This window comes from Psittacula echo (genome assembly GCF_963264785.1).
Source record: "Psittacula echo genome assembly, chromosome: 3".
NCBI lineage: Eukaryota > Metazoa > Chordata > Aves > Psittaciformes > Psittacidae > Psittacula > Psittacula echo.
Genome location: NC_137736.1, coordinates 72,838,248 through 72,865,498, shown reverse-complemented (window position 1 = coordinate 72,865,498; position 27,251 = coordinate 72,838,248). Strand labels below are relative to the sequence as shown.

Genomic DNA, 27,251 nt, shown 5'->3' with positions numbered 1-27,251 from the left:
TTTTATGCAGGAGACATATGAGAATATTCCAGGTCAATCTAAGATCACATTTCTCCTGCAAGCAATCAGGAATACTGCTGCTGCTGAGGAGGTATGTTTCAATAATCTTTGAATCTTGCATTTTTTTCAAGAGAATTTGAAAAAGGGGGGCAAGAGATCAGTGCTGGTCATTTTGGGATAAATAAACAAGCTGGGCATTAACTGAGTCTAATTTATGTTTGTAGAGGAACCACTCATCTAGTTTGCATGTCAAGTTTAGTAGCTGAGACTTTTTGATGGAGGATACTTAGTTTCAGGTGTAGCATTTCATAAGTGACTGCTTAGATGCTCATTGTTTTCTGGTTGTGTGTTTCATGGGTTCTTTCCTTAAAATGAATAACTAATATATGACTGTTACTGTGCTGTTCTTTCAAGTTGTAGTTGAGGAATATTTTGCATTTTGGGGTCTTGTGCCTCAGTGTGTTAGGCTTGTATATGATCTGACGCATCTTGTGCTTCTGAAATGAGAACTGGGGGGAAAATAAGGTAGCAGTTGTTTTGCAGATGGCTTTTTTATTTTGTCCTGTTTGGGGAGGATGTGCTCATTAAGTCATCTAGCACTGTTACAGAATGAATGGAGAGCAGTTTAAGCACTATATGCAGTTTTTCTGCGGGCATACGGTAAGTGTACCTTTTAGTTATTCCTTAATTTTGTAAAAGCTAGCATACTTTGCAATCAGTTCACTTGGAAATACGGAGTTGAAGAGCTACTAAACTTTCAAGATATTACAAGCTTGAGTCACTTAAAAATAAAAACATCTGACTTTTTCAAATCTAGAGTTTTACTGGACAACAGAAAGATGTAGCATATAGAATTTATGAACAGTATTCTAAAGAGAATGTAAATGTGCTGTTTCTCTCTGGATAACTATCTCTTCTCTTAGATGGTATTCGATTTAGAGGTAGATGCTCTTTGCTTTTTAGTGCTCGGTAAGTATCAGCTTACTAATACTGATGTTTATCTACCTGCAAAGAAATGTTCTTCTAACGGAATCCTTTAATATTATACTAGCAACTGGTTGCATAAGAGCTATGTAGTTTTCCTTCCTGCCCCTGTGAGGTGTTTCAAACAATAAAAGGGTGTTGAGTAGTTTCTCCTGTATTTAAATTTGCCATAAAAAAGTAAGATCTGCCACTGCCCTTTTTTCATCATAATGTCATACATGATAATCAGATAACTGTGCCCTAGAAGTCATAGCTACATTGCATGTGCGTCTGTTTTGAATACACGTGGTAAGTCTGAGTTGACAACTCATGCTTGTGTAAATAAATATTCGTTCCATGTATTTAGTTATTTTATTCCCATTACATCAGCTAAGGAAATAGCCCAATATACAACTTATTCATAATCTGGCCAATGAGTTGGATTCCAACTTAACTCAAATGCAAAGGAACTTTTCACCTGTAGGAGTTAGTCTTAACCAGACATGAGAGGTTAACATTTGTAGAATAACTTTTCATTTAACTCCACCAGTGGATAAATCAAAGAAGTTTAAATGTTAGCTCATAACTTAAGAAGACACTAGGTGCTGGACTCAAAAAATATCCTGATAAATATCCAAATAAAACCTGCAAGCAACCTCTCTTCCTTGTAAATCCAAATATGTAGTACCTAAATAGAGCCATCTAGTGAAGTCATCGCCATGCTTCAGCTAAGGATTGCATATAAACATGCAGGAAATCATTCTCTGTGTTCAGTATGGTGCTGCTGTCAATAGGTATGGTTGGTGTCGGTATATTTTTTATGTAAATCCAGATGTTGGGATAAGGCTTTGGGCATGTTATGTGGCCTCTGAGCACACTGAATGTGCAGACACCAGTAAACACAGGCTGCTGGAAGAAGCCTTAGAACTTTAAAGATCCCTTGCCCAGGCAATGGGGGAAGCTGGGTTCAGATCCTTCTTCATCCTGAAACCTCTGTATTGCTTTACCCCTCACGAGAAAATCAGGCTGAAGAAAATACTCCATCCTGGGATGTGTTGTAGAGAATACGAGATTCATAGGACTGTTTGGACAGCAGCTGAGGGAATCCTGACTCTGCAACCTAGTAGTTTTGGCATTTAAATGGAGAAACAGGGATTCAGATCCTACTTCCAAGACCCCTTGCATTTGACATTGGGGAAAAAAAAAAATAATATTAAGCTAGATCAGAAATAACTCTTTTAAAACTAACTGTATAACAGGTTTTCTCCTAACCAAATACTTAAAACTGTGGAAATAATCACGTTTTCCCTCTCTTCTCATTTCATATTTTCCTGATAGCAGGGTAACACTTTTCACAGAAGTGGAGGGAAGTGTCTGACTTAGCAGTGAGAACACTTCTGTGCCAGATGATAGGTGATTTGTACACCTCAGGCTGAAGACGGGCTTGAGCCTAGGTTTCCAACTTTCTGAATGTGTAGTCTCACTGTTACGAAGTTAAGATTCTACTTCTTCCTATGCAACTGTGTTTTAAAGGGCTGGGGAGAAAGATGGTACATACAATTTATATTTGCTGATTTTTGTTCTTAGGATGCTTCTCAGGTGTTAGAGGCTGTTCCTTTGCAGTTTTGATTTACCGCCTATATCTTAGAAAGGAACAGAAGTTCTGTATTTTCTCTTGCATGTATTTTCTTCCCAGTTAACTCTAGTTTGGCAGTTTTAAATTGTGTCCTAATTTTCAGTTGGCTAGTTTTGAGCCCTGTGAAATGCAGTAACAAGTGCTGTGTAAAACTGTGTTTCTGCTGTACTCACAGCCCTCTGTGAGGGCTCTAACCTTTCCCTTCCTCCTCTCTGCATTGTCACATGAAGGGATTGCGTTTCTTAGCCTGAAAACTACTGCTGTGGGCAGCTTCCTGTTCAGCATTTGAAGGGGAAGGCAGGCAATGCAGGAAGCCCATGCACTTGTGAGGCACCAAAGCTCTGCCTTTAAGTATGCAGGACCTTAGACGCTGCGTGCTTTGAATTCTGCGTGGGGCTGGATCCCTAAATGAGGTTGTGCAAGTCCATCTTTGGACTGCGTCCTAAATATTGATTGCTTCCATCCACGCATGTTTTCCTCCTTGAGGACCTAAAATAAAATCACTGACTATAGTACATGAGATAGTCTTTTGCTTACAAAGTATGTGGGATTACCTGGCCACTTTGGATGCCAGGGGAGAGCATGATGTCCCAGATTTCCGTTCATAATTCTTACGCTTGCCCTGCAAGTTGGTTGTCTTTTTGTGCCTTGGTTCCATCATCTGTAAAACCCTAGAACATTTTTATAGCACTAAATTCTATTAATAAGAAGCGGTATGTTGAAATTTGAGAATTATGACTACTTCTTATGTTAATAACTTTGACATTCCAAATGTATGTGAGCACCTCAGTAATTTAGAGATGCAGAAGAACCCAGTGGTAGGAGAAAATTCTGCTTTTTTTTTTTATGCTTCATTGGAAGTTCCTCTTTTGGGATGTACACTTTATATTGTTTTGTTCTTATTAAAAGCTATAGCTACTAAGCTACAGAATTTTAAAATGCTTGTTTGGGTACATATCTTGCAATAATTAAATATGAAAGACCCTTTGGTGTGTGTGAAAAATACTTACTTTCTTCCTTGAAGCAGAGTAAACAGCTTCAGAGCTGACATTAATTCAGCCATGTTCATCATAATTAAATTGACAGTGGTTATTTTCATATATAGGTGGATATCTGCTGAGGAAAATATGCCATTTATTATTAGAAGTCAATTGCTTCTTTGTCACTTCTTCAAACATTTAAATTTGCTTTAGGGAATTGGGGAATTCTTTTCTAAGCTAGTAACTATAACCAGGACCTAATTTATGTAATGCTGGTCTTGTGTCTTTCTGTATGCCTTGTTACTTGTGTTTTTACTTTGCAATCAATCTGTGTTTGTCAGTCTTCTAATATTTTTAATTCTTCAGAGGGGGAATTCTTATCTTTGAGACTGTGCACTTTATGAACATAAGCTTTATTCTCTGTCTGGCCACCTATTATTACTTCAGGAAAGGAATAAATGTGAGGTTTTGGTCGTTATCAGATGTTGGAGATTATGCACAGAAACACAATGCGCTGATTAAGGGAAGACACTGTGTTGAAATTTTTGCGTTGTTTAGTCCCAGCAAACTTGCTCTGCAGTCAAGGCTTTTTCCTGTGTAAGCTCACCATACTAACAAGGAGAAATTTAATCTTTCACAATATCGGTGCTTCCAGAGGTGGGAGAAGGAAAGACTCCATTATATTGTGTTGCCATTAAGGTGCCTGGATACATTGTTAGTGGAATTCCTAGAGGCAGTGGAGAAAGAATCTTTCTCCTTCCTAAGTCACATTCCCCATGTGATGACTTGCTGGAGAACTTTGGCTTACAGTGGGAGCTACTGCACAACTGATGACTGTGATCCTCTTCGTTCATCTGTCTTAGATCTACTAATCCTATGTATGTGGTGGCTTTGGTCCACACTGGAGCTGTTAAGAAGATAAGAAATGATCTAGAGTATAGTCCAGTTCTAGTCCTTCCCTTCAGCTAGTATAGAGGTGCTTTATCTTTGCATACACTACTCTTTAGCTGGATAGGAGAGAGCTGGCTAGATTGGACGAAAGCACAGTGAGTCTCAAGACTGTGGAACATAAAAAGGAATGGTATCTTGGGGGATGTTCTAGCAATACTCTATTTTTACGGGGTACATTAGAAGCTGAGACTTAGAGGCAGTTTGTGTTCTCATCTGTAGATTATGCTGTAGCAATATAGTCGAGAGATCTTTGGAAATCAGACTTTGTAAGTTCTGCTGGTCACTGAATACTTTTTAATTCCACAGGCTGTTATAAATGAAACTTTTTTGTTCAAGTACACATTAAATAAGGATATCTTAGGGGAAAAATAAAAGAGTGCATGTTACGTTGGAGGTTTTTTTTTTTTGTGAGGGTTTAACATGTGTAAGGTTTTTTTATATATGTTAAACTTCAGAAGTTTGAGGATGGTTTTTAATTTGTCTTTCTAGAAACACTGATTACTGAACCATCCTATTTATGAAGTTATTCAGTGCTTCATGTGTCTTTGCCTTTACTTCATATGTTGCTCTATTAATTTTACATTACTCAGCCATGCTTTTTGCTTCTGGTTCTTGTGTATTTGTAAATAAATACAGATACGTAAATTAGACTGTTGTAGAGTTGCTTTATGCAAGCAAGAAGCATAGAAGATTGTCATGTGGTATTGAGGTTCCTATGCTTATTGAAGTTTGAATAAAATTGTTTTGTCATAGGTCTGCAAATGGCTGAAAGCTTTGGTTTTGGTTTGTTTTTTCTTTGGGTTTTTTTTTTGGTGTTTTTTTTTTTTTTTTTTGTCAGAGTAAAGTTTTATTTGCAAAAGTCTAACTTAGAGTTTGGTTGAGAAAGTGAAGGAGGGTTTACAGGTTAATTTTCTGACAAGTCCGTCCCATTAAGTCACTTGTTAATCTAGAAAAACCCATCTGGATTATAATTATCTCAGCAGGTCATTTAAAATAGAAAGAAGTCATGCTTCAAACTATCTTTCAATACAGCAGCTAAATCCTTACCTTGCCACAAAATATGTCCAAGGTTCATCTCTAGAAAAAAACTGAATACCTTGGTGGATTTTACGATTATTTCTTTGAAGAGCTGTAATTGTGAGAAACATGATCATGAGGTCATGTTTCTTTACTGGGTTTTTACTTACTGTCATAATTGTCATCTGTTGTTGCTTGAGAGGTACTTCATTCACCAAACAAGTCTACACAGAGAAAAATGGTCATTTGGAAGCATGATGTTGGTCTTCTTTCCTCATAAGATCAGGATTATCATATCAAAACACTTTTAACCTACTTTTCTTATTCAATAGGCTAGACAAATGGCAGCTGTCCTTCTACGTCGTCTTTTGTCTTCTGCCTTTGAAGAAGTTTATCCAGCTCTTTCACCTGATGATCAGACCTCTATCAAAAGTGGATTGCTGTTGATTATTCAGTTGGAAACGCAGTCCAGTATGAGAAAAAAAATCTGTGACATAGTTGCTGAATTGGCCAGGAATTTAATAGGTACTTTATATAAGCTGGTATTGTGGTAAAATGTCTATGTATTGATAGTAGCTGTATTTTTATCTCTTGTTCTCTGGTCTTCTGTAGACATTTGCACATGATGTACTAACTGATTTCATGGTTTAAAATAAAACCTAATACTTGTTCACATTATCCTTGATCAGATAAAAATAAGATTCCTTAACTCTGAGTTTTAAATGGCTTGAGTTCAGGTGAGATTCTATTAAGATTTAGAATCCAATTTTGTTTAAATTCTCATGAATGTCGTGCTGAACATCTGCATCAGTTTCTTTCTTGAGGCCTGTTATGTAACAGTAAATAGAGATCATCATCTGTTCCTGAGTGCCTCTTGATTTAAAATTTACGCTGTGACTTGGGCACGTCTGAAGATCAGGGTTTTGGGTTTTTTTTAATTAACTCCAGTAGTGATGACTGGCTGCCCTACACAGTTGAGATCTAACCACTCTTAAGTTTGCTTATCCTGAAATTTTGTTGTTTCGTCTAGATGAAGATGGCAACAATCAGTGGCCAGAAGTTCTGAAATTCTTATTTGACTCTGTCAGCTCTCAGAATGTGGGTCTGCGTGAGGCTGCTCTACATATTTTCTGGTAAGGCTTCAGACTTTGCTACATCTTTTCAGGTTAGACAAATCATGGCTGTAAAAATGTTAGAAAAACTGCCACAACTGAATTAACAAGCAATCATGTATTTCATTTTTAACAAGCAATCATATATTTTTCATTTATTCTGAGGTATTTTGGTTTACTTAACTCTTAGATGTATAGTTACAATCTGTAGCTTAAACAATGGATAAGCTTAAAATAAGGTTAAAACTGTGAGGTTTTATTTATGTTTTTGTCTTGTCTTATCCTTAGGAATTTTCCCGGGGTTTTTGGGAACCAGCAGCAACACTATTTGGAGGTCATTAAGAGAATGCTGGTTCAGTGTATGCAAGATCAAGAGCATCCATCAGTAAGACCTTTGCTTATTTTCCTACTACATCTTGAGCATAGGAACTTAGTGTAGTAGTCTCAAATATGAAGATTAAACCACAGATTTCAACCAGAGAATGGCATTACCTGACACTGATGTACAGCTGGAGTTTTGATTATGCCTACTGCAAAACAAAAGGGTCAAACCTTTTTATGGTCTTAAAACTTACTGGGTAGCTTCTATTTGCACTGCCTAGGCCCAGATTCTTCCCTAGTAGTTATGCTTTGAGAAACCTAATTACAGTGGGCCAAAGCAGAGCCGGGGGGTTTAGCTAGCAACATTGAGGGGTCAGAAACTACTTGTTAAGCTTTCTTTCTGGCCCTTGTGTTTAACCATATAAACACGTAGTATCTCCACACATAGTGTCCGTACACGGTATGTCTCAAAACTGAATATGCGACAGCTCCTTGAACTGTTTGTGTTTTGCTGTAAGGTTATATTAGCAAGCCTCTTCTGGAAGGCTTCAGATTTCTTGATTTGTGCGAAGAATTGTACTTTGAAAATGTTTCTCTTGTTGTGGAAAATGCTGGCCAAGGATAGGAAACCCTGCTGTGGTATATGGGTTCAGTTTGTTGCTCCCCCATGGATTATTTTTTCTGACCTTTGAAAGTCAACTGAGTAATATTTTCTAAAGTACCACAAGTCATGCCTTGAAAGAAGCATGTTTTGAACACTTAGATCACACTTCTTGAAAAATGGGACTTTGATACTTGCATACACATTTGAAATAGGGAGAGAAGTTGAAAACAATACTTTTTACCACCAAAAAAAAAACCAACAAAACAAAACCAAATGCAAACAAAACTAGGGAATACTTGCCACCTCATAATATGATAAACATTTTTATATCATATAAGACATGCTGAAGATCTTCATTACTGCTTTACCTTAATTTGAAGCAAGATGTAAAATCTGTGTTAAAAACTAATTGCTATTAGGAAAGTGTAAAAGGGAAATGATAATACAAAATGTAGTCACATAATAGGCCTAATATTAGAAGAAAATAAAGGCATGTTTCATTACCAGGTCTTCATGTTTTTTTCTCCAATCCTGTCTTCTAGATCAAGACTCTGTCTGCTAGAGCTGCAGCTGCATTTGTACTAGCTAATGAGCACAATCTTCCCCTGCTTAAACATTTTGCAGACTTGCTACCTGGAATCTTGCAGGTAAGAAACCACACAAATAACACTTAATGTGTTTATTACTGTCTGACTGTATCCAAACAAATTGCTGGTCTGCAAATTTGTGTAGCATATGAATTTTTGTTGAGACCTGGATTAACTCTATCTTAATTAGCCTGGCTTCAGTCCACCAGCAAGATAAAACTGGAAACTGATATGGAATTTCATAAATACAAGCTAGTTTATTGTGGTTTAAGGTACATAGTTTAATGCTGATTAATTTACACAGTGTTACCTAGGTATTTTGAATTAACTAACTCAAAATCTTACTGCTTTTAAATTAACCATGAGACTTCAAGTAATCAGTATTTGGGGAATTCATTGACCCACAATATCCTGTATCTCTTCAGTTTAAGGGACAGTGTAGAATTTTCTGAACAAAGATTGTTAGAGTAAGAACAACAGTCTAGACAAATGATCTTTGTAGTTTGATAAAATAGGAAATGGCAAACAAAATGCCATTTTAAGCTTCATACCATTTCTGAAGCTGGATTAGATCTTTTTTAGGATGAATGAATTTGAGGGAAGTTGGAATTCTAATATAAAATTGTTTACTCTTGAGGGGAAGCTTATTGTAAACCAAAATAGAGGTGGAAATGGTTTGAGGGCCGAATGGCAACAGTTTCACAGTACAGTTCTCTTTGTATATCAAGAAAAAGTCAAAATAACTCAGTACCTGTGATAACAGTGGTAGTGAACTTTTGGCAATTTTAAATTAGGCTAAATTCAAGTTAAAGGCTGACTGCTAGCTACAGTCAGTACAGCAGGTTCCTGTTGACAGTATAAGCTGTAAACCTTCTCTGTGTGTGCTTTGTGGCAAGCTGAAGAAATACTGTGCCAAGTTTGCTGGCTTCTGCAACTGATGGAATTCTGCTTGATCTTAAATGTAAACTGAGGGGAATTTATTAAAATTAGCTGAACTGAAAATGTTCTGTAGTGTGTACAAGAAGTATTTTGATATTGAGGTCACTGGTGGTTAGTCCCTATCTGTGACTTTGGCAATAACAGTTGTATTGTTCAAAAATTGTAGCTGGTTGAGAGGACTTTGGCTACTGAGTGCTGCATGAGTGGGAGTGAAGTAGGGTTTGGGGTGGGCATGCCATTTGTCTTTATGTTTGGCAATTAAATAGTATGCTGTTTTTAGACTTCAGACTGGTAGCCCACTTTGTGTGCTATAAGTTTCAGTGCTACTATTTTAGGCTGTAAAAACACATGCACTTGGCTTGCATTTTCAAGCTTCATTTTGCAAGTACACAGCACAGAACTGTGCTATGAAGTCTGTCTTTTTAAAGCACTTATTGCAAGAAGGACTAGATTTTCTGGCTGTGGTAATGCAAGATTGATTGATATGAAGATCTGAGTTTATAAATAGGAGATGGGATGTGCTAGAATAGTGGTGAGTGACCTTCGGAAACAGTTGGATGCTTTTTTTGTTGCTGTTGAAGTTAATTTTGAAATATGGCATGGTAAAAAAGCTAAAGGTCTGACTTGGCAATTCAGTCCCTTCAGTAAAATATGTAATGGTTATGGTGAAAATTGAACTTTTAGTACTAATACTTGGAACTTTTAGATGCAGGAGATTTACCTTGTAGTGGAGGTAAAAGCAGCTGGACCTTCAGCTTACTTCTGTGGTTGCTGGTGTCTGATACTACAGAAAAGTGCTTCTGCCTTTTAGGGCTCACTGTGCGCTTTGAACTTCTTTCTTCAGAAACCTAGTATTGCTTTAAAAACTGTCAGAGATGAAATGGGTATAAAATACGGAGTTTTAAAGGAACTTCTAGTAAGGATTGCATTATTCTTTTCCGAAATCAAAGGATGAGTGGTAACTATTAGTACAAAACGCTTTAACCAAGATAAATTTATTTTCCCCTCACAGAATGTTTCTGATATTAGAAAATGCTGCTTCTGTGTTGAAAGTGTGGGCTGTTTGAGTGGCATTATCAAAGTGTTGGATCTTAGACTGAAGTATTAAGAAAAACACATAACTCTTCAACAGATGTTTCTACATTAGGAAAATATCAAACACTTAGCTAATGAAAATTTCTTTTAAAACCCCAGAAGTCTGTTTAAAGACTGGTGGGTTTTTTGTTTGTTTGTTTGTTTTTCTTTGGAGTTTTTGGGTTTGTGTGCTACTTCTAGAAGAGTTTTAACACCTTTGAATAACTCTGTGCTGTTTTGGTACTAACGTATCAACCTGATCACTTAAAAGTAAGTTTTAAATTACTTTTCAGAATGTAGCTATGGGTGTAGGAAGGATACTTGCAAAAAGCTTGATTTCTTTTTCCTGTGTCCTGTGAATGAAGCCTGAAAGGTCTGCTTTAATTCGGTGGCTCTCCAGAGTTGTCAGGTGTTTGTAAGCTTAAGCTATTCCAAGCTGCTGTCATGTAACGGGGGGGGGGAGAAATAAGTTACTCATTTTCCTCCTTATGAGCAGTTAGTTTGAAGAGTTTTTCTTAACTTAAAATGGATTTTGAAATTATGCTTGTCAAAGCATAGTATGTGTTTTTGCATGTTGGTGCCTCTGATGTGTGACCATATAATTCTTTGAGTGTCTGTCTACTATATTAGATTTAAACTAATAATGGGCCAAAATTGATGGCGTATAACATTGTGAGCCATAACTTACTGTAGAAAACTTGTCGTTTTCAACCCTGCATATTATCCCTTTGTAGCTGTTAGATTTATGTGTTTTCCGACCCTAGGATCCCACTGAAAAACGTAGAGTCTGAATGAAGGCTTCCAATTAGGTTTTTTTTTATTAGTTCTCAGGTTACAGCTCTAGCTGGGTGCCTCTGCAGAGAGACTCCTACCCCAATTCATGCTTCTCAATTATACATGTGCCACCCATCATCAATCACTTAATTCTTATCAGTGGTCTCTTGATTTCATACTGGTTTTCATTGTTGCTGGGCTGGCCTTCTGTAGTTACTTTACTCTCTTAGAATTGTCTCCTTGTTCCTTATCTTCATTCTGCTCGTATTTGCCAGATTCAGCTAGTTCTTTATTAGCAGCATTAGTTTTATCAAACTCTTGATCAGTTCTTGAAGCCTAACTATTTTAGTTACTAATGCTAAGCTACTAATGCTAAGTGAGACTATATTAATGAATCACATTTAATCAAATTTCTTCTAGAACAGTGGTCCCATTCATAGTGTTATTTGTTTTTATTTAACCTTATCTTCATCTGACCCCTTTATAGGCTGTTAATGATTCCTGCTACCAAAATGACGATTCTGTCCTGAAATCCCTTGTAGAAATTGCAGATTCTGTTCCCAAGTATTTACGACCACAGTTAGAGCCTACATTGCAACTAAGTCTGAAGGTAAAGCTAGTTTGTTCTGGTTTTGTGTTTGAATAAAGCACTCTTTATGGCCCAGAACTTCTGTTGTAACCACTTGCTCTAATCTTCTGGATTGTAGCTGTGTGCAGATGCCAGTCTCAGTAACATGCAGCGTCAGTTGGCACTTGAAGTAATTGTGACCTTGTCAGAAACTGCTGCTGCTATGCTGAGGAGGCATACCAACATCGTTGCACAAGCCAGTAAGTATTTTACTCATTCTCTTTGAAACAATTTGTCTGTCTTTACAGTGCTAAACTGACTTTTGCACTTAGTGGCAAAACCCTGTCTAACTCAGAGTTTGCTGGTGCTGTTAAATTTAGGTGACACCAAACTGAGTTTTCTTATAGAGAAAATCCCTTCTTATTATGACTCTTCATAAATTAATCTGTGCTTATGCAGCCACCAGTAACCCTAACCCTAACAATATGGTAGACTCTTCATTAGGCGTTTCCAAGTAAAACACTACTTTCAAGGGTTTTTTGCTGGCTTTGGAAATTTTTACTGAAGAAGAGATGCATTTAGTTCTCAAGTTCTGTCTAAAGTTTGGTATGTAGGCCAGATACTCTGTGGTGCTGGCAACTGGAGGCTGAAGGAATTCAGCATGCATGTTAAGCCTCAAGTATTGAGTTAAAGCTGTGAATTAAAAATCAGATGCTTATATAAATAGAGGTAGTCTATAATTAGTCTATTTAACATGTGGATTTTAAATTCTTTGGAGAGGCACTTTTTTAATCGTGCATTATTATCTGAAATACTAAAAATATTCTGGACAGCCCCAGCAGCAATGCTGCGCATAGTGATATTTCTCTGCCTTTTAAACCGTTTTTGAGAGTAGATCAGTGCACACTGTAGATCACTGACACGGCACTGTAGCCTGCTTTTTGAAAGGATTATATTCCCTCCTTGTCATGCTTGTATTTGTCTAAATTCTTGCTTGTTTTCTGAAACTTGGGTAAAGACAATAGTTTGGTTTTTTGGTGGTGTTTGTTTTTTTTGTTTTGCTGGTGGTTTTTGTGTTTTGTTGGGGTTTTTTTTGTTTTGTGGGGTTTTTTTTTTGTTTTGTTGGGGGTTTTTTTGTTTTGTTGGGGGTTTTTTTGTTTTGTTGGGGTTGTTTTTTTGTTTTGTTGGGGGTTTTTTTGTTTGTTTTTTCCCTTGTGTGCTGGGGCTGGGGAAAGTTGTATGTATACATGCCATTAAAATAATTGAAAAACTTCTGGAAACTGGAAGTTGAAAACTGGATCTGCTTGGCTTAACCAGAAGTTTTGCTTATTTGTGGAATAGTTTTTTAAAGAACAAATTCTTTTAGAATGTATTTTGAAATTTGAAAATTTTTATAATGCTGTCTTTATACTCTGTCCTGTTGCTTGTTAGGAATGCTGACACTTGACACTTGCTGTCCCCAAATCATTACAAGCTTCTTATCTGATCAAGCAATGTAGTGAAGTACCTCATATCTTTTTAGAATGTATTACTTTTATATTGGGTTGCTAGCTGCTGTTCAGCAATGAAATATTTGCATTAGGATACTGCATTAAGATAAGGTACCATGCAGGAATGAAACGCCTTTGGTTTGAAACCCATTGTAAAATTGTTCTTTAATATTAATGAATCACTAGGTGAAAGACGTATTTTGCAGAGCTAGTAAAGCAGTTACATTCAGTATGATTAAAAGGCAGCAAAAAAACCTGCTTTTGCCTTGGTTTTATGACTTAGTTTAAAATGGTTTCTGTTCTCATTCAACTAAGAAGTTGCTAGATCACTTGATTCTGACAACTAGAATGGGGGCTTAAGCAAAACTGTCATCTTACACTGGTTTTACTGAACATGATGGTGATTTAGAAGTAAGGCTGTATCCTATGTACCAGTTGTCTGCTCAGGAATTCCATGAGTTCAAACTTTGCTCCTTGAGCTCAGTGTTCAATACAGCAGAATGGTTTATTGCTCTTTCCCTAGAAATGAAAGCTGCAGCCTATCTTTGGCTATAGTTTTGCTTGGTCTCCAGAAAATGAACAGTCATGGCATGCTCTGATAAGAAGCAGGCTTAGTCATCCTGAAACTTCTTTGTATGCAGTCTGTATATTGGCAATAATTAGACTTTGAGGGCTTAGTGAGACTTTAATGAAGACCTTTACATTTAAAAAAATTCTTTGTGAAACTGCACTCACAGGCAGCCCCATTCATATTAAACATAAAGAAGAACCAATATGTTCACAGGCTTTTGCAGGTTCTAGATGTAATGGTGGCCAGACAGGTTTGGATGACAGTTTATTCTTGGCCTTGCTTCTTAGTAGCAGTGAACACTGGCAGTTTTTGGAGCCACATAGCATTTGTGGTAGATGATGGTTGACTTCCATATTACAGAGTTGTGACAGTGCATCATTTTAATGTGTGTACTTATGAATGTCTGTGTCTAAAAAGCTTCTGGGCTATACTACTCTCTTTTCTTCTTTTTTTTGAAGGAAATTCTTTTCAGTGACTAGTAAATAAGTAGAATTCTGACATGTGGGCATCATTTTAGAGAGTTAGTGTCCATTAAGTTATGTTGGTACGTATATAAAAACTTTCTGAAGGTTTCTGCATACATGGTATAATCTCTGGCTGAAGACACATAGCCACATCAATTAATCAATCCATAATTTGATCTTTTCTTGATACTTACCCTATGATGCTGTCAGTAAGCAATATTTTCTTCTGTCATCAGAAGTTTATCTGTCCAGATGTATGATGAGGTGAGTTTGCCTAGGATTGTGCCTGTATAGTAAGTTATAGTAGTGTAAGGTTATTAGGAAATTCACCACTTGCAGTGTACCTAATCAGTTGCAGTATATCTCGTCAGCAGCGTGGATTACTGTATGCTTCTTCTAGTTTTTGAGGTAGGTTGCTGTAAAGGACAGTTAACTATGATGCCTGCCTTCAAGGTATGTGGTAGATTGTCCTAAAAAGATTCTTAAACCTCAAGGGTTGAGTATTTGACTGAAAACTTTAGTTTCCAGGGCAAAGTAAAGCTTATTTGCATAAATTATGTTGAATTCAAACAACTGCTCTGAGCAGGTAGTATAATATAAAGAATACTTAAGAGCGCCTTACTTTGCTCTGAAAGTACAAGGTGTATGTACTTTCACCCTTTGAGCTTCTGAAGTGCACCAAGAAGAGGCAGGCTTACAATAGACAAATCACCGCACTTCTTCCTCTAGTGTGAACACTTGAAAGAATAGGTTTTGTTTATTGTATAGTACTTGAATGTTAGGATAAAGATTGTGTAATGGCCTCTTTAAAGACTTATAGTGAGAAGAGCAGACAGAATCTATCCACAGAGGTAGGAGTAGAGAACTGCTGGATTATCATGTGCAAGATACTTTCATGATGCAAACCAAAATTTTACATTGCATTTGCGGAAATCTCAAGTTATAAACCATTAGCTTATTATAAAAGTAAAACTTTATGCTAATTGACCACTGTACATGCAGTTAACAAAATATATTATGTCAGTAAGGGTTGAATATCATTTTTCATGAATGTAGTCGCTTTCATCAGTAGATGTTTGAAGGATGATGTCAGAGTTTCAGGGATAAAAAAAACAAAAGCCAGCTTCAGTGTGCGCTCGCAGCCCAGAAAGCCAACCATATCCTGAGCTGCGTCAAAAGAAGCGTGACCAGGAGGTCGAAGGCGGCGATCCTGCCCCTCGACTCTGCTCTCCTGAGACCTCACTTGGAGTATTGTGTGCAGTTCTGGTGTCCTCAACATAAAAAGGACATGGAACTGTTGCAACAAGTCCAGAGGAGGTCCATGAGGATGATCAGGGGACTGGAGCACCTGCCGTATAAAGATAGGCTGAGAAAGTTGGGGCTGTTCAGCCTGGAGAAGAGAAGGCTGCGTGGAGACCTCATAGCAGCCTTCCAGAATCTGAAAGGGGCCTATAAGGATGCTGGGGATGGACTCTTCATTAGGGGCTGTAGTGACAGGACAAGGGGTAACGGGTTCAAACTTAAAACAGGGGAAGTTTAGATTGGATCTAAGGAAGAAATTCTTTACTGAGAGGGTGGTGAGGCACTGGAATGGGTTGCCCAGGAAAGATGCGAGTGCTCCATCCTTGGCGGTGTTGGAGGCCAGGTTGGATGAGGCCTTGGGTGACATGGTTTAGTGTGAGGTGTCCCTGCCCATGGCAGGGGGGTTGGAGCTAGATGGTCTTAAGGTCCTTTCCAACCCTAACTATTCTGTGATTCTAAAATGAATGAAATATGTCTGAGTTCTTAAAGCATATAATGCTATTTTTAACTCTCTCAAGGAACTTAGACTTTAATAAGTAATTTACGTTTGCAGTGTTTATGATTAAAAAGAAATTTTGCATTGCGCTATGAGTCAGAAATGCACTCAACATTTTTTTTTTCTTGATTTGAATGTTCTGAAAATATTCTTCTGAAAATGTATTGTGAATTAGTGGCTCATGCAGTTTGACAGACTTGACTACCTGCTACTGGAGGAAGAATTCTTTTTCTTCAATTATTTTTTTGAAAGGAGGCAACTTAAAACTTATGCTTGTCATTTGAGAACATATTTGAGATATTTCTCATCTATTTTAGGAAAACAACACTAGCTTAAAATTTTGGTGGTTTTGTTGTCTTGTTTTTTTTTCTCAGTTCCTCAAATGTTAGCAATGATGGTTGACTTGGAAGAAGATGAAGACTGGGCAAATGCAGATGAGCTTGAAGATGATGATTTTGACAGGTAATTATGAAACTAGTTGTTTCGATATTTTATCAAGACTGTGTGCTAAAGGCAAATTTTAAGTGCAAGATGCAAATAACTGCAGTGCATTACTTTCTCATTAACTCAAATAACTTCCAGTTTTGTTCCCTTGGTCATGAGCAGTGTATCTGGCTGTTCTCAGTTTTTAAGTAGGCTATTTAGGTACTGTTCGGCAAGTAAATTCTTTTAGTATTTGTGTATTGCTATAATTTACTTGTACATGTTGCATGTCTTTTGTCTGCAGTTTTGCATTGTTTTAACGTTTCAGACTTGTTTCTTCTGTCATTTATGTTGCTCAGTTCAGAAGTCAGCGCTTCTTAACCCTTTAAATTGAGTCATCACTTTTTAACTGTTTAAACCCTAAAGCTTGCTGGAGCCAAAGCTGAGAGGCATTGACCAGTTTAATCATCTACATCCAATCTCTTCATATTTTTCTGTATCTGTGCCCTTGAAAAGATGATGTTAAAGAGAAAAGCTGCCTACCTTTGAAAGGATATAAGAATGCATAGTGGAATTCCTTGCTGGATTTCATCTAGCTCAAAAATACAATTTTATTGTTATTTTACATACCTTGCTATGGCTAGCAGTAATTTATCTTGCTGTGTCTTAAGCAAGAAAGATCTACTAAAGATCTTCTGATCTTTCTGATTTGCTTATTCCTGCATGCTTTGTAGCTTGCTCCGGATTTTCACTAGAATGGCAGTGAGTTGTCTACAGCATCTTGTTACATCTGCTCTTGACCAAATACAGTTAGAATGAAGTAGAAGCAGAAATATGTATAGAAGATAACTATCTCCAGACTTCTGTAATTCAGGGATATTCATTTACCAGTCTAGGTGCTTTTTTTGCCACATCTGCCAACTCCTTCAAGGCTCAGATGTAATTAGTGTTTTAAAACAATTTGCCACTGAACACATTGAGAAGTGTATGTGTTATTCCTAACACATAGGAAGACTGACAGTAGAAAAGACGTTGATTACCACTGAACCACATAGTGACTTCTACTAGATATCAGGCATATAAAGACACTTAACAAAACCAAAGCATAGGAATTTATGGAAGAACCCACTTAATTTCTACTTGACTTGGAATACTGTTTTTCTGTTCCACTTGATTATGGAATTGAAAGTAAGCTGTTGTTTCTTCCCTTTCTCACCTTTTTAATGGGTTTAGTTTCCTCAACTTTGGAATTTTGCTATACAGGTAGAACTGTCAGACACTGCTGCATTCAGGTTTGTCAGATATTTGAGTCTTTTCACTCAGCTAAATTTCAAGAGGAAATAGAACATTAAAGTTCAAATCCTCATCAAGCCTTTCAGGGTGTGGAGTTTATTCAGACATCCTGCTTTAGGCAGCTTAGTAAGAGCTCTGAATCATCCACTTGAGGCATGCCAATTTGTCTTTGTCAGCAGAGTAACTTAGTGCTTCTAAACACAAGTTAGCTGTCTATGGATTTTTGAGTGACCATTTCTCCCCCCCCCCTTTTTGTTTTGTTTTGTTACAAGTTTCAAGTAGAGTGAGCAAAGATCAGAAAACAAGTTATGCTTGGCAACCTTAGCCTGAAGGAGAAATGTAGCTCCTTTGGACCACAAAGTAATAGGGGAGCTTGAGGCTTAGACACAAAACACTGGACATCAGCTAGTCTCTGATGATGGTGTGTGTGGTGGTAGTTTTTTCTCACTCATGTTGCTTTGTGTTTCCCACTTTTGTGGAAAGTTGTTGGTAAGCTGATGTTCATGCTGACTTCTTTGAGTGCTTGAGTCTTTGTAGCTTCTTAAAAAGACTGGAATTTCTGTTCAGTCCATGAAATGATCATCAGGCTGTAGTCTAGTTAGGGTGTGTTCAAATCTAAGGGGGATGTGAGTCAGCCTACACAAAAGCTGCAGGGAATATTTTAGCATTTCCAGGTTTTTGTTGCTCTGACTTCATAGAGCAGTGAAATTCTAAAGGAGGAAAAGGTTAATCCAGCTTCCTCTTCTCCTGGCAAAAGCCTTGCAAACGTTGCAGGGAGGTATGTGGTCATTTTTCTAAGATAGACTGTCTTTATTTCCTCAAACTGAACGTATGAATTCATGGTGAGGAGGAAGAGCTCAAAGAATATAATTTCACAAAAAAGCTGCTGTTAATTTTAGTGCCATTTACTTTAGCTCCAGTCTAAACCTGGGTATCCCTGCTCTGTTGCCTTCCTTGTGATGTGTCTGTTTATTTGAACATGACTAGTTAGAAGAAAAATTACAATATTGTAATTGTAAAATATCTTTGCACTAGCACTGCTGTTCACAGCTTCTGAGTTTCTAGACTGTTTATAGTTTGTAATGAGAGCTGGGGATTCAAGCATAATAATTTGAAGACCTCTATTTCTGACCCAGCTGGCTGATACATGAAAGAAGAGGGAGAGTCATCCCTTTCTGAACTATTACTCAGCTTTTCCATCAGCATGGGTGTCTAGGATGGACTGTAATATCTGTACCAGTAGTTATCTGTATCCTGGAAACCTTCTTGCTTTTCTGTAGGGAATAATTTTATTGGGTGGAACAAATCACTTTACAAAGATAATGTTGGTTGATTCTCAGTTCCGCAACTGTCTGGGAGTCACAGATTCCTCACCTGGACTGGATGTTTTCTGCCTGAGTCATTGGCAAGAGAATATGCTTCTAGACTACTGATAGTGCAGCTGTGCAAGAAAGGTCTCTTATGTGCCAAAGCTTGAATTCTTCTGGTTCACTTGATTCACAGCAAGTCTGAACTGGTTCATATTCTCATGACAAAAAGCTGATGGCCAGTAATATTGTGTAATTCATTGCAAACTTCGTTTCAGCTTTCTAGGTATGTGTAATTGTTGCAAAATTCAGTCTATGTCTTCAGTGCTAGTAAGGCCTAAGTTTCTTTGGTACTAGACTTAATCAGTAGGCTACAAATAATAGATGTTTCAGTAGAGGGTAAGTAACTGTTTTGTGACTAGTGTGCATGCTTTTAGGTTTGGGTACGCTTTATTTCCTTACGGAGGCTCTAGTGTATTCAGATGGCAGAAGTTTGAAGACTAGAACTGCAGGAGAAGGCAATTCTGTGCCCTGCTGGACTGTTTTATTGTAGTTACCAAACCACTGATGTTTCTGTAACTGATATTTAGCAATGCAGTTGCTGGTGAGAGTGCACTGGACAGGATGGCATGTGGCCTCGGAGGAAAACTTGTTTTACCTATGATTAAAGAACATATTATGCAGATGCTTCAGAATCGTAAGTAGCTGCATTTTCTTTTTTTCACAGTTCTGTCCTTTTCAGAACCTTTGATACCTCTTAGGTCTTCATGTTTAGCTACTCGATGTATCTTTTATACACTTCAGCTTTAAATGCTGTGAACCATTTTTCTCACGAATGTTTACTGAAATAATAATTTAGAACAACTGGGTTTGGATTGAGTAGCCAGATGGTCCAAATATAATTGTATTTTGTTTTGTAGAATCATTAATTTCAAGTCCGGAATGCATGCTAATAGTCATACAATTAGAGTAGCAAGAGTAAGCTTAACTAGGAACATCCAGTGAACTTTAGTGCAGAATAAACTACTTCTTCACTGTACCTTCTCTTAAGATGATATTTTATTTCATCCTCATGAAACAGAAGCTTGACTGTCAGGATTCACATGTTCTGAACTGTTATGTTCTTCATTCCAAGAATTTAATAAATAATCAGGAATGTTGAAATCTTGCATTATTTCAGGAAAGAAATTGTTATATGTGTTTATCACAAAAAAAAAAAAAACCACCAAAAAACAACAACAAAAAACAAAAGAGTAGACAAATAGGACTTGGAGGCAGGAAAAACCTTACATACCTAGGTGGAATGTTAATGTTCTTAAACTGTCTTGGGGAAACGGCTGGAAAAGTTCAGTACTGATCATGTATTTGTTTTAAATACAGATATTTGATTCACTAGGCCTTTTTCCCCTCCTAACCTAAAGAGTAAGACATAGGCTCATGGGCTGCTTTGATATAATAAAAAAAAATAAAAATAAATATATATATATACACACACATATATACACACACATATATATACATACACATATATACACATATATACACATATATATACATATATATACACATATATACACATATATACACATATATATACACATATATATACACATATATATACACATATATATACACATATATATACACATATATATACACATATATATACACATATATATACACATATATATACACATATATATACACATATATATACACATATATACACATATATACACATATATACACATATATACACATATATACACATATATACACATATATACACATATATACACACACATACACACACATACACACACATACACACACATACACACACATACACACACATACACACACATACACACACATACACACACATACACACACATACACACACATACACACACATACACACACATACACACACATACACACACATACACACACATACACACACATACACACACATACACACACATACACACACATACACACACATACACACACATACACACACATACACACACATACACACACATACACACACATACACACACATACACACACATACACACACATACACACACATACACACACATACACACACATACACACACATACACACACATACACACACATACACACACATACACACACATACACACACATACACACACATACACACACATACACACACATACACACACATACACACACATACACACACATACACACACATACACACACATACACACACATACACACACATACACACACATACACACACATACACACACATACACACACATACACACACATACACACACATACACACACATACACACACATACACACACATACACACACATACACACACATACACACACATACACACACATACACACACATACACACACATACACACACATACACACACATACACACACATACACACACATACACACACATACACACACATACACACACATACACACACATACACACACATACACACACATACACACACATACACACACATACACACACATACACACACATACACACACATACACACACATACACACACATACACACACATACACACACATACACACACATACACACACACACACACACACACACACACACACACACACACACACACACACACACACACACACACACATACACACACACACACACACATACACACACACACACACACACACACACACACACACACACATATTATATATATAAATATGTGTGTGTATATATATATATGGGAAGGGGAAAAAGAAATCCTGTCCTGATGCTTCCCTGCTTAGCTTACTTAACATGCTGGTTCCAAGTGTTAGAACTATGGTACATACTTGTACTAGCAGTTAAGAATTCTTTTTTTTCTAGGTCTGGATTTGGCCTGGATTAAATACTCAAATTTTTGTGCATCTCTGGAAGTATGTATGAGGAAAAATGAAAAGTATTTGACAAATCAAGTAGATGCATCAATTTTCCTTCCCACTTCTGTTCTTCATTCTTCTTCCTTCTGTTGCCCCCCAAAAAGGTGGTTTGTCTTTTTAGTTTCCAAAATGAATAACATTTATTTTCATTTTTACTCCTCTGTAGCTGACTGGAAATACAGGCATGCTGGCTTGATGGCTCTCTCAGCCATTGGAGAAGGTTGCCATCAACAGATGGAGGGAATCTTAAATGAGATAGTTAATTTTGTTTTGCTGTTCCTTCAAGATCCTGTGAGTATATGTTTATTAATAATTTCAAAATGTTTTAATTTCTGCTCTCATAACTACTTGTTAACTATTTGAGGGAAATGCTTTTTCAGCATCCAAGAGTAAGATATGCTGCTTGTAATGCTATCGGACAAATGGCAACTGACTTTGCACCTGGTTTTCAAAAGAAATTTCATGAGAAGGTAAGTAGTACGATGCGGGGAGGAAGTAGTAAAAGTATGTCCCCTTCAGAAACTTATTCTCTGAAAATAAACGTTTCCTTTAGGTGATAGCAGCTCTTCTGCAAACCATGGAGGATCAAGGCAACCAGCGTGTTCAAGCCCATGCAGCTGCAGCACTCATAAACTTCACTGAAGATTGTCCTAAGTCACTGCTTATTCCATATTTGGATAATCTCGTGAAGCATCTTCATTCCACTATGGTGATAAAATTACAAGAGGTATAATATACTGAAAAATTGTTTCATGGAGTGTAGGCTTGTCACAGGGAATAAGTATAGCTGAATTAAGACCTCTGAAATAAGCAGATGTTGGACCAACATAGCTGCAGATGTTGGTCTAAACTGACATAATTAGGATGTACAAGAGCAGATTTTTACATTTGGCATGCTTTTAAGTAAAGAATGTGCTGTAGAAATATAACACTTTATTCTTCCTCTTTCCAAGTTGATACAGAAAGGCACTAAGCTAGTTTTGGAGCAAGTTGTGACTTCAATTGCATCAGTTGCAGATACAGCAGAGGAGAAGTTTGTTCCCTACTATGACTTATTTATGCCCTCTCTAAAACACATTGTTGAGAATGCCGTTCAGAAGGAATTAAGACTTTTACGAGGAAAGACTATTGAATGCATCAGCCTAATTGGTCTTGCTGTTGGTAAAGAAAAGGTAAGCTTAGGTCTTATCTGATGGTCTAAATATACTTCAGAATGCCCCTTTTTGCAGAGTTAACATTGAATTAATATATTCACTTGTTACACATACAGCTATGTTGTTGCTGATTTCTATGCTTGTTTTCCTGTTCTCATTTTTTAGGTGACAGTCTTACTGTTTAGATGCACGAATTCTTAATAGAATCCTATGAAAATATTACAGCCTGAGTTAGTCTTTTCACACTGAGCAGTGTTGAAAGCACTCATTTTATTTTTTTTTCTTCATTTGGAGTGGTTTTTTGCCTCAAGAGAAATACTGGATCATTTCATTTGGGCAGAATCAGAATGGCTAGTAAGATGTATGTAGTTTGAAGGAAACTTAGCACAGTTTCTGTGTGCAGATGCCTGAAAAGTTTAAATGTGCTTTTAACAGAACTAGAAGTACTCATTTGTCATGAGGCTTGACGTATTTTGGCAGGTTTGGGGATTTTTTTATTTTTTGGTTACAACGTACTTCTGTAAGCATATTGAGAAACAGCTGTGAAGGACAGGTTAAGTGGTGTTCTGATAGCAAGTTTGCATTATGGTTTACGCACTTTCATCTTACTGAGTGAAGAAAACAAAATAGCATTTCAAAGTAAAATAATTTGAAGTATACAGTACAAAAATGCTAAAATCCCCCCCCCCAAATTACTAGCACTTTCCTTTGACTTAGGACTACCATTAAACTTATCATTCATGCAACTAAATTTTAAACAGATTTTAAGCATAACTACTTTTAATAAATTATTGTTGGAGGATTACTGGGAACATGGGGAGTGAAAAGAAGGTAGGTGTAACATCACCGGGGCATCTGATGTGACCTAAAATGTTACAAGCTCATGAGTAAGTAGCTCATGCTATCAGCTTTTGTCCCAGTTCCGTAAAGGAGTCAAAATAGTAAGAAGGATATCTGGGGAAGTTAGAATTGTTGGAATATTAGTATTTATTTATGTAGTGTTTGATTTAAATACTCCTCTGCTTTCAAGTGTATGAACAGAGATATAGTGAAGCTTAAGACAAGAATGACTTGGTGATGCTTCCAGAAAAAGACCTTGTGTTTTCATATTTTTCTGCATTTCAGTCTTCATTTTTTCTTGGGTGACATGGTTTAGTGGGAGGTGTCCCCGCCCATGGCAGGGGGGTTGGAACTAGATGATGTTAAGGTCCTTTCCAACCCTAACTATTCTATGATTCTATTATTCTGTTTCTAGCTTGAACTTGTGTCTTGGCAGTGTGCTGGACTTAACACCAAACAATTTTAAGTGATCATTGAAGTCTAAAAAGTACTTAAATGTAAAAGTACATTTAAGTATTAAAAGTACCCTCCTAATTTGCTTTTAAAAACATATAATTGCTTCCTGTATCTAGTTTATGCAGGATGCATCAGATGTAATGCAGCTGTTATTGAAGACACAAACAGACTTCAGTGATCTAGAAGATGATGATCCACAGGTATGTTAAAATTACAGTGCATAACTTGTTGGTTAGCATTAAAAATGTTCTTTGTACATGTGATGTTTCTGCCCCCCTTCCCCAATTACACCTTCAGGCTAATTTTTCAGCATGTCTTACATAAATTGGGATTGATTGCCCTAAGATGGCCTTAGACTCTTTCACAGAAATGTGTTTAGGAAATGAGACTTCCAGGATCTGTATTTGCTGAAGAAATTTCAGCATGTGGGTGATCATTCCTTGTCTATTACTAACTATTATTTTATATAATAACTAATATATTACTATATACATATATACATATATACACATTACTATTATATACATAATAACTATTATATTACTAACTATTTTTTTTGGCCATGTATGACCTATTGCTTTGGTGTCACCTCCATATAAATAGTCCAACAAGACTTGTTAGACAGCTGTTCTAATGAGTGGAGTGCTATTTTGACTTGTGCATTTGAAAACAAATACTCCTGAAAGCACAGTGCTGCTCTCTTTTTTGCTCTGTTCGTTATTTTCAGGCGTATGGCTCAGTGGTATCACTTAAATTTAGGGAATGATTCGTTTCAGAAAAAAGTTTACTTTTCAAGACAGTCATGGTTGCATTGCAAGTGCATCTGATACTGTCACATTTTTACATATATAGTGGCTTTGATCTGAGGTACTGTTAATGCATTGTTACGAATACAGACTGGGGACGTGTCTTTTGAAGATGCATTTTTATATGGATAGCACATTGGATGAGTTCTTCTCTTTGAAATAAGTTTTATGCACTGCTGACAAATTCGTTTTAAAAGTCCTATTGTATAATGTTCTTCCTTTATGCATTCCTTTTAAGTAAGTGTGGGACATGAAAATTCTGACTCTTCTCTTCCAGATTTCTTACATGATCTCAGCATGGGCCAGAATGTGTAAAATTCTCGGAAAGGAATTTCAGCAGTACCTTCCTGTTGTCATGGGACCTTTAATGAAGACTGCATCCATTAAACCTGAAGTAGCTCTTTTAGACAGTAGGTTTAAAATGGTGGTTTGCTTGAAAAAAAGTACTGAAATTATTTTGTAGCTCTTACATATTTATTTTTCCCCTTTGTATAACAGCGCAAGATATGGAAAATATGAGTGATGATGATGGTTGGGAATTTGTAAATCTAGGAGATCAGCAAAGTTTTGGAATTAAAACTGCAGGCCTTGAAGAAAAAGCAACTGCTTGCCAGATGCTGGTGAGTAACAGAGTTTTGGTACTGCTGGACAATCAAGTTTGAAGCCAAAATCTGTAAGGAAAAATACTCATTATAGTACCAAATGAAATAGTTCTGTTTTTCTTTGTGTGGTATGTCAAGTAGATTTCGGACAATTCATTGTGTGTGGCTTGCTTGATTAAAAATAGTTCCTTTATTTTGAAACTTCAGTTCTTAAGGTAAACAGATCATTTTCCTTTCGTTAGCAAAACTTTTTAAGAATTTGAGATGTTGAAGAGTAGATCCTTTCAGCGAATACTGATGTTTCTGAATTTGGTTTGAAAAATGCTTGAATGCTCTGAGACTGAGATGAGAACTTATGGTGCTATCAGAGTTTCTTGAAAAACACAGTGGAGGGGATAAATAAATGGATTATTGCATGCTTTTAAAAATAAATTTAAAAAAACTTGTAACAATCTTTCTCACCATTACATGGGTGAGAAAACATCTGTGACAGTATTTTCCCTTAAAGGTGGTGTTTCCATGCTTTGTTTTTCAGGTTTGCTATGCAAAAGAGCTGAAAGAAGGATTCGTGGAGTACACAGAACAAGTTGTAAAGCTGATGGTTCCTTTGTTGAAGTTCTATTTCCATGATGATATCCTATTAACAAATTCTACTGTGAAAACAGAAACTTAGTTTGGAAGAATCAAAAGTCATGCTTATTGTTTTCCTAAACATACTGAAAGTGTTAGTGTTAAAAAATTCTGTGCTTTATAGCAGAAATTGTTTCAGAGAACATTGTTTTACACACTATTTTAGGCAATGTATCCTACTTTTTCCCCTAGTTTCTTTTTAAACAAACATATCTATGATCTTAAAAAAAAAAAGTAGTAGACAGTGATGTTTGTGCCAACAAAGTGAAGGAGAACTTGAATAGCTTTTCTGTCATGGCTTGAAACAGTCTTGAAACAACTTAAAGTTTAATTTTTCTGTGATTTTAGTCTGTATCTAATTAAGAAATCAAATACACTACAATTAAAAATAAGTAGATTTTTAGGTAGAAAACTAATAACTTCATTATGGTGGTGGGTGCTTAAATTCTAAGTGCTTTATGTTGGCCTTGGTTGTTTTATTTCCTTAATAATGAAACGTGTTCGAGTGGCAGCAGCAGAGTCAATGCCCCTGCTTCTTGAATGTGCTAGAGTTCGTGGGCCAGAGTACCTCACACAGATGTGGCACTTCATGTGTGATGCGCTCATCAAAGCCATTGGAACAGAACCAGATTCAGATGTCCTCTCAGAAATAATGCATTCTTTTGCAAAGGTAACTTCTTCCCTACAAATTTAGTGGTGTTACTGTTTGTAGCTTTTTACAGTAAGAAAGCACATGAGTTTGATATTCATTTAAATGGCTGGAAGAATTGCAAAGCTTCCTCTGTGAGTTTTGGCTTGGCTGTAAATATTATAGCTGATTGAAAAACTTAGTTGTACTTTTTTTTAAAGAACCAAAATACCAAAGTATTAACCTAAAATAATGACTGGATTTATTCATTTTTAAACAGAAAGCACTGAAGTTCTG

General features: G+C 36.7%; 1 protein-coding gene across 2 annotated transcripts in view; it reads left to right on the top strand.

Moving 5' to 3' along the window:
• IPO5 (importin 5) overlaps positions 1 to 27,251 on the top strand; it is a 44,991-nt gene that overhangs the window by 4,711 nt on the left and 13,029 nt on the right. For both annotated transcript variants that reach the window (XR_013956467.1, XM_080613874.1), the window contains exons 2-19: positions 11 to 91; positions 5,880 to 6,072; positions 6,578 to 6,680; positions 6,948 to 7,044; positions 8,127 to 8,231; positions 11,446 to 11,568; positions 11,666 to 11,786; positions 16,224 to 16,311; positions 19,463 to 19,569; positions 22,005 to 22,129; positions 22,219 to 22,308; positions 22,392 to 22,565; positions 22,792 to 23,010; positions 24,405 to 24,488; positions 25,372 to 25,504; positions 25,593 to 25,714; positions 26,232 to 26,328; positions 26,824 to 26,996. Coding sequence is in view for 1 of the 2 variants with exons in the window: in XM_080613874.1 (XP_080470000.1) it covers positions 11 to 91; positions 5,880 to 6,072; positions 6,578 to 6,680; positions 6,948 to 7,044; positions 8,127 to 8,231; positions 11,446 to 11,568; positions 11,666 to 11,786; positions 16,224 to 16,311; positions 19,463 to 19,569; positions 22,005 to 22,129; positions 22,219 to 22,308; positions 22,392 to 22,565; positions 22,792 to 23,010; positions 24,405 to 24,488; positions 25,372 to 25,504; positions 25,593 to 25,714; positions 26,232 to 26,328; positions 26,824 to 26,996 (2,235 nt within the window). In the remaining variant the exon portion in view is untranslated. The remainder of the gene's footprint in view (positions 1 to 10; positions 92 to 5,879; positions 6,073 to 6,577; positions 6,681 to 6,947; positions 7,045 to 8,126; positions 8,232 to 11,445; positions 11,569 to 11,665; positions 11,787 to 16,223; positions 16,312 to 19,462; positions 19,570 to 22,004; positions 22,130 to 22,218; positions 22,309 to 22,391; positions 22,566 to 22,791; positions 23,011 to 24,404; positions 24,489 to 25,371; positions 25,505 to 25,592; positions 25,715 to 26,231; positions 26,329 to 26,823; positions 26,997 to 27,251) is intronic.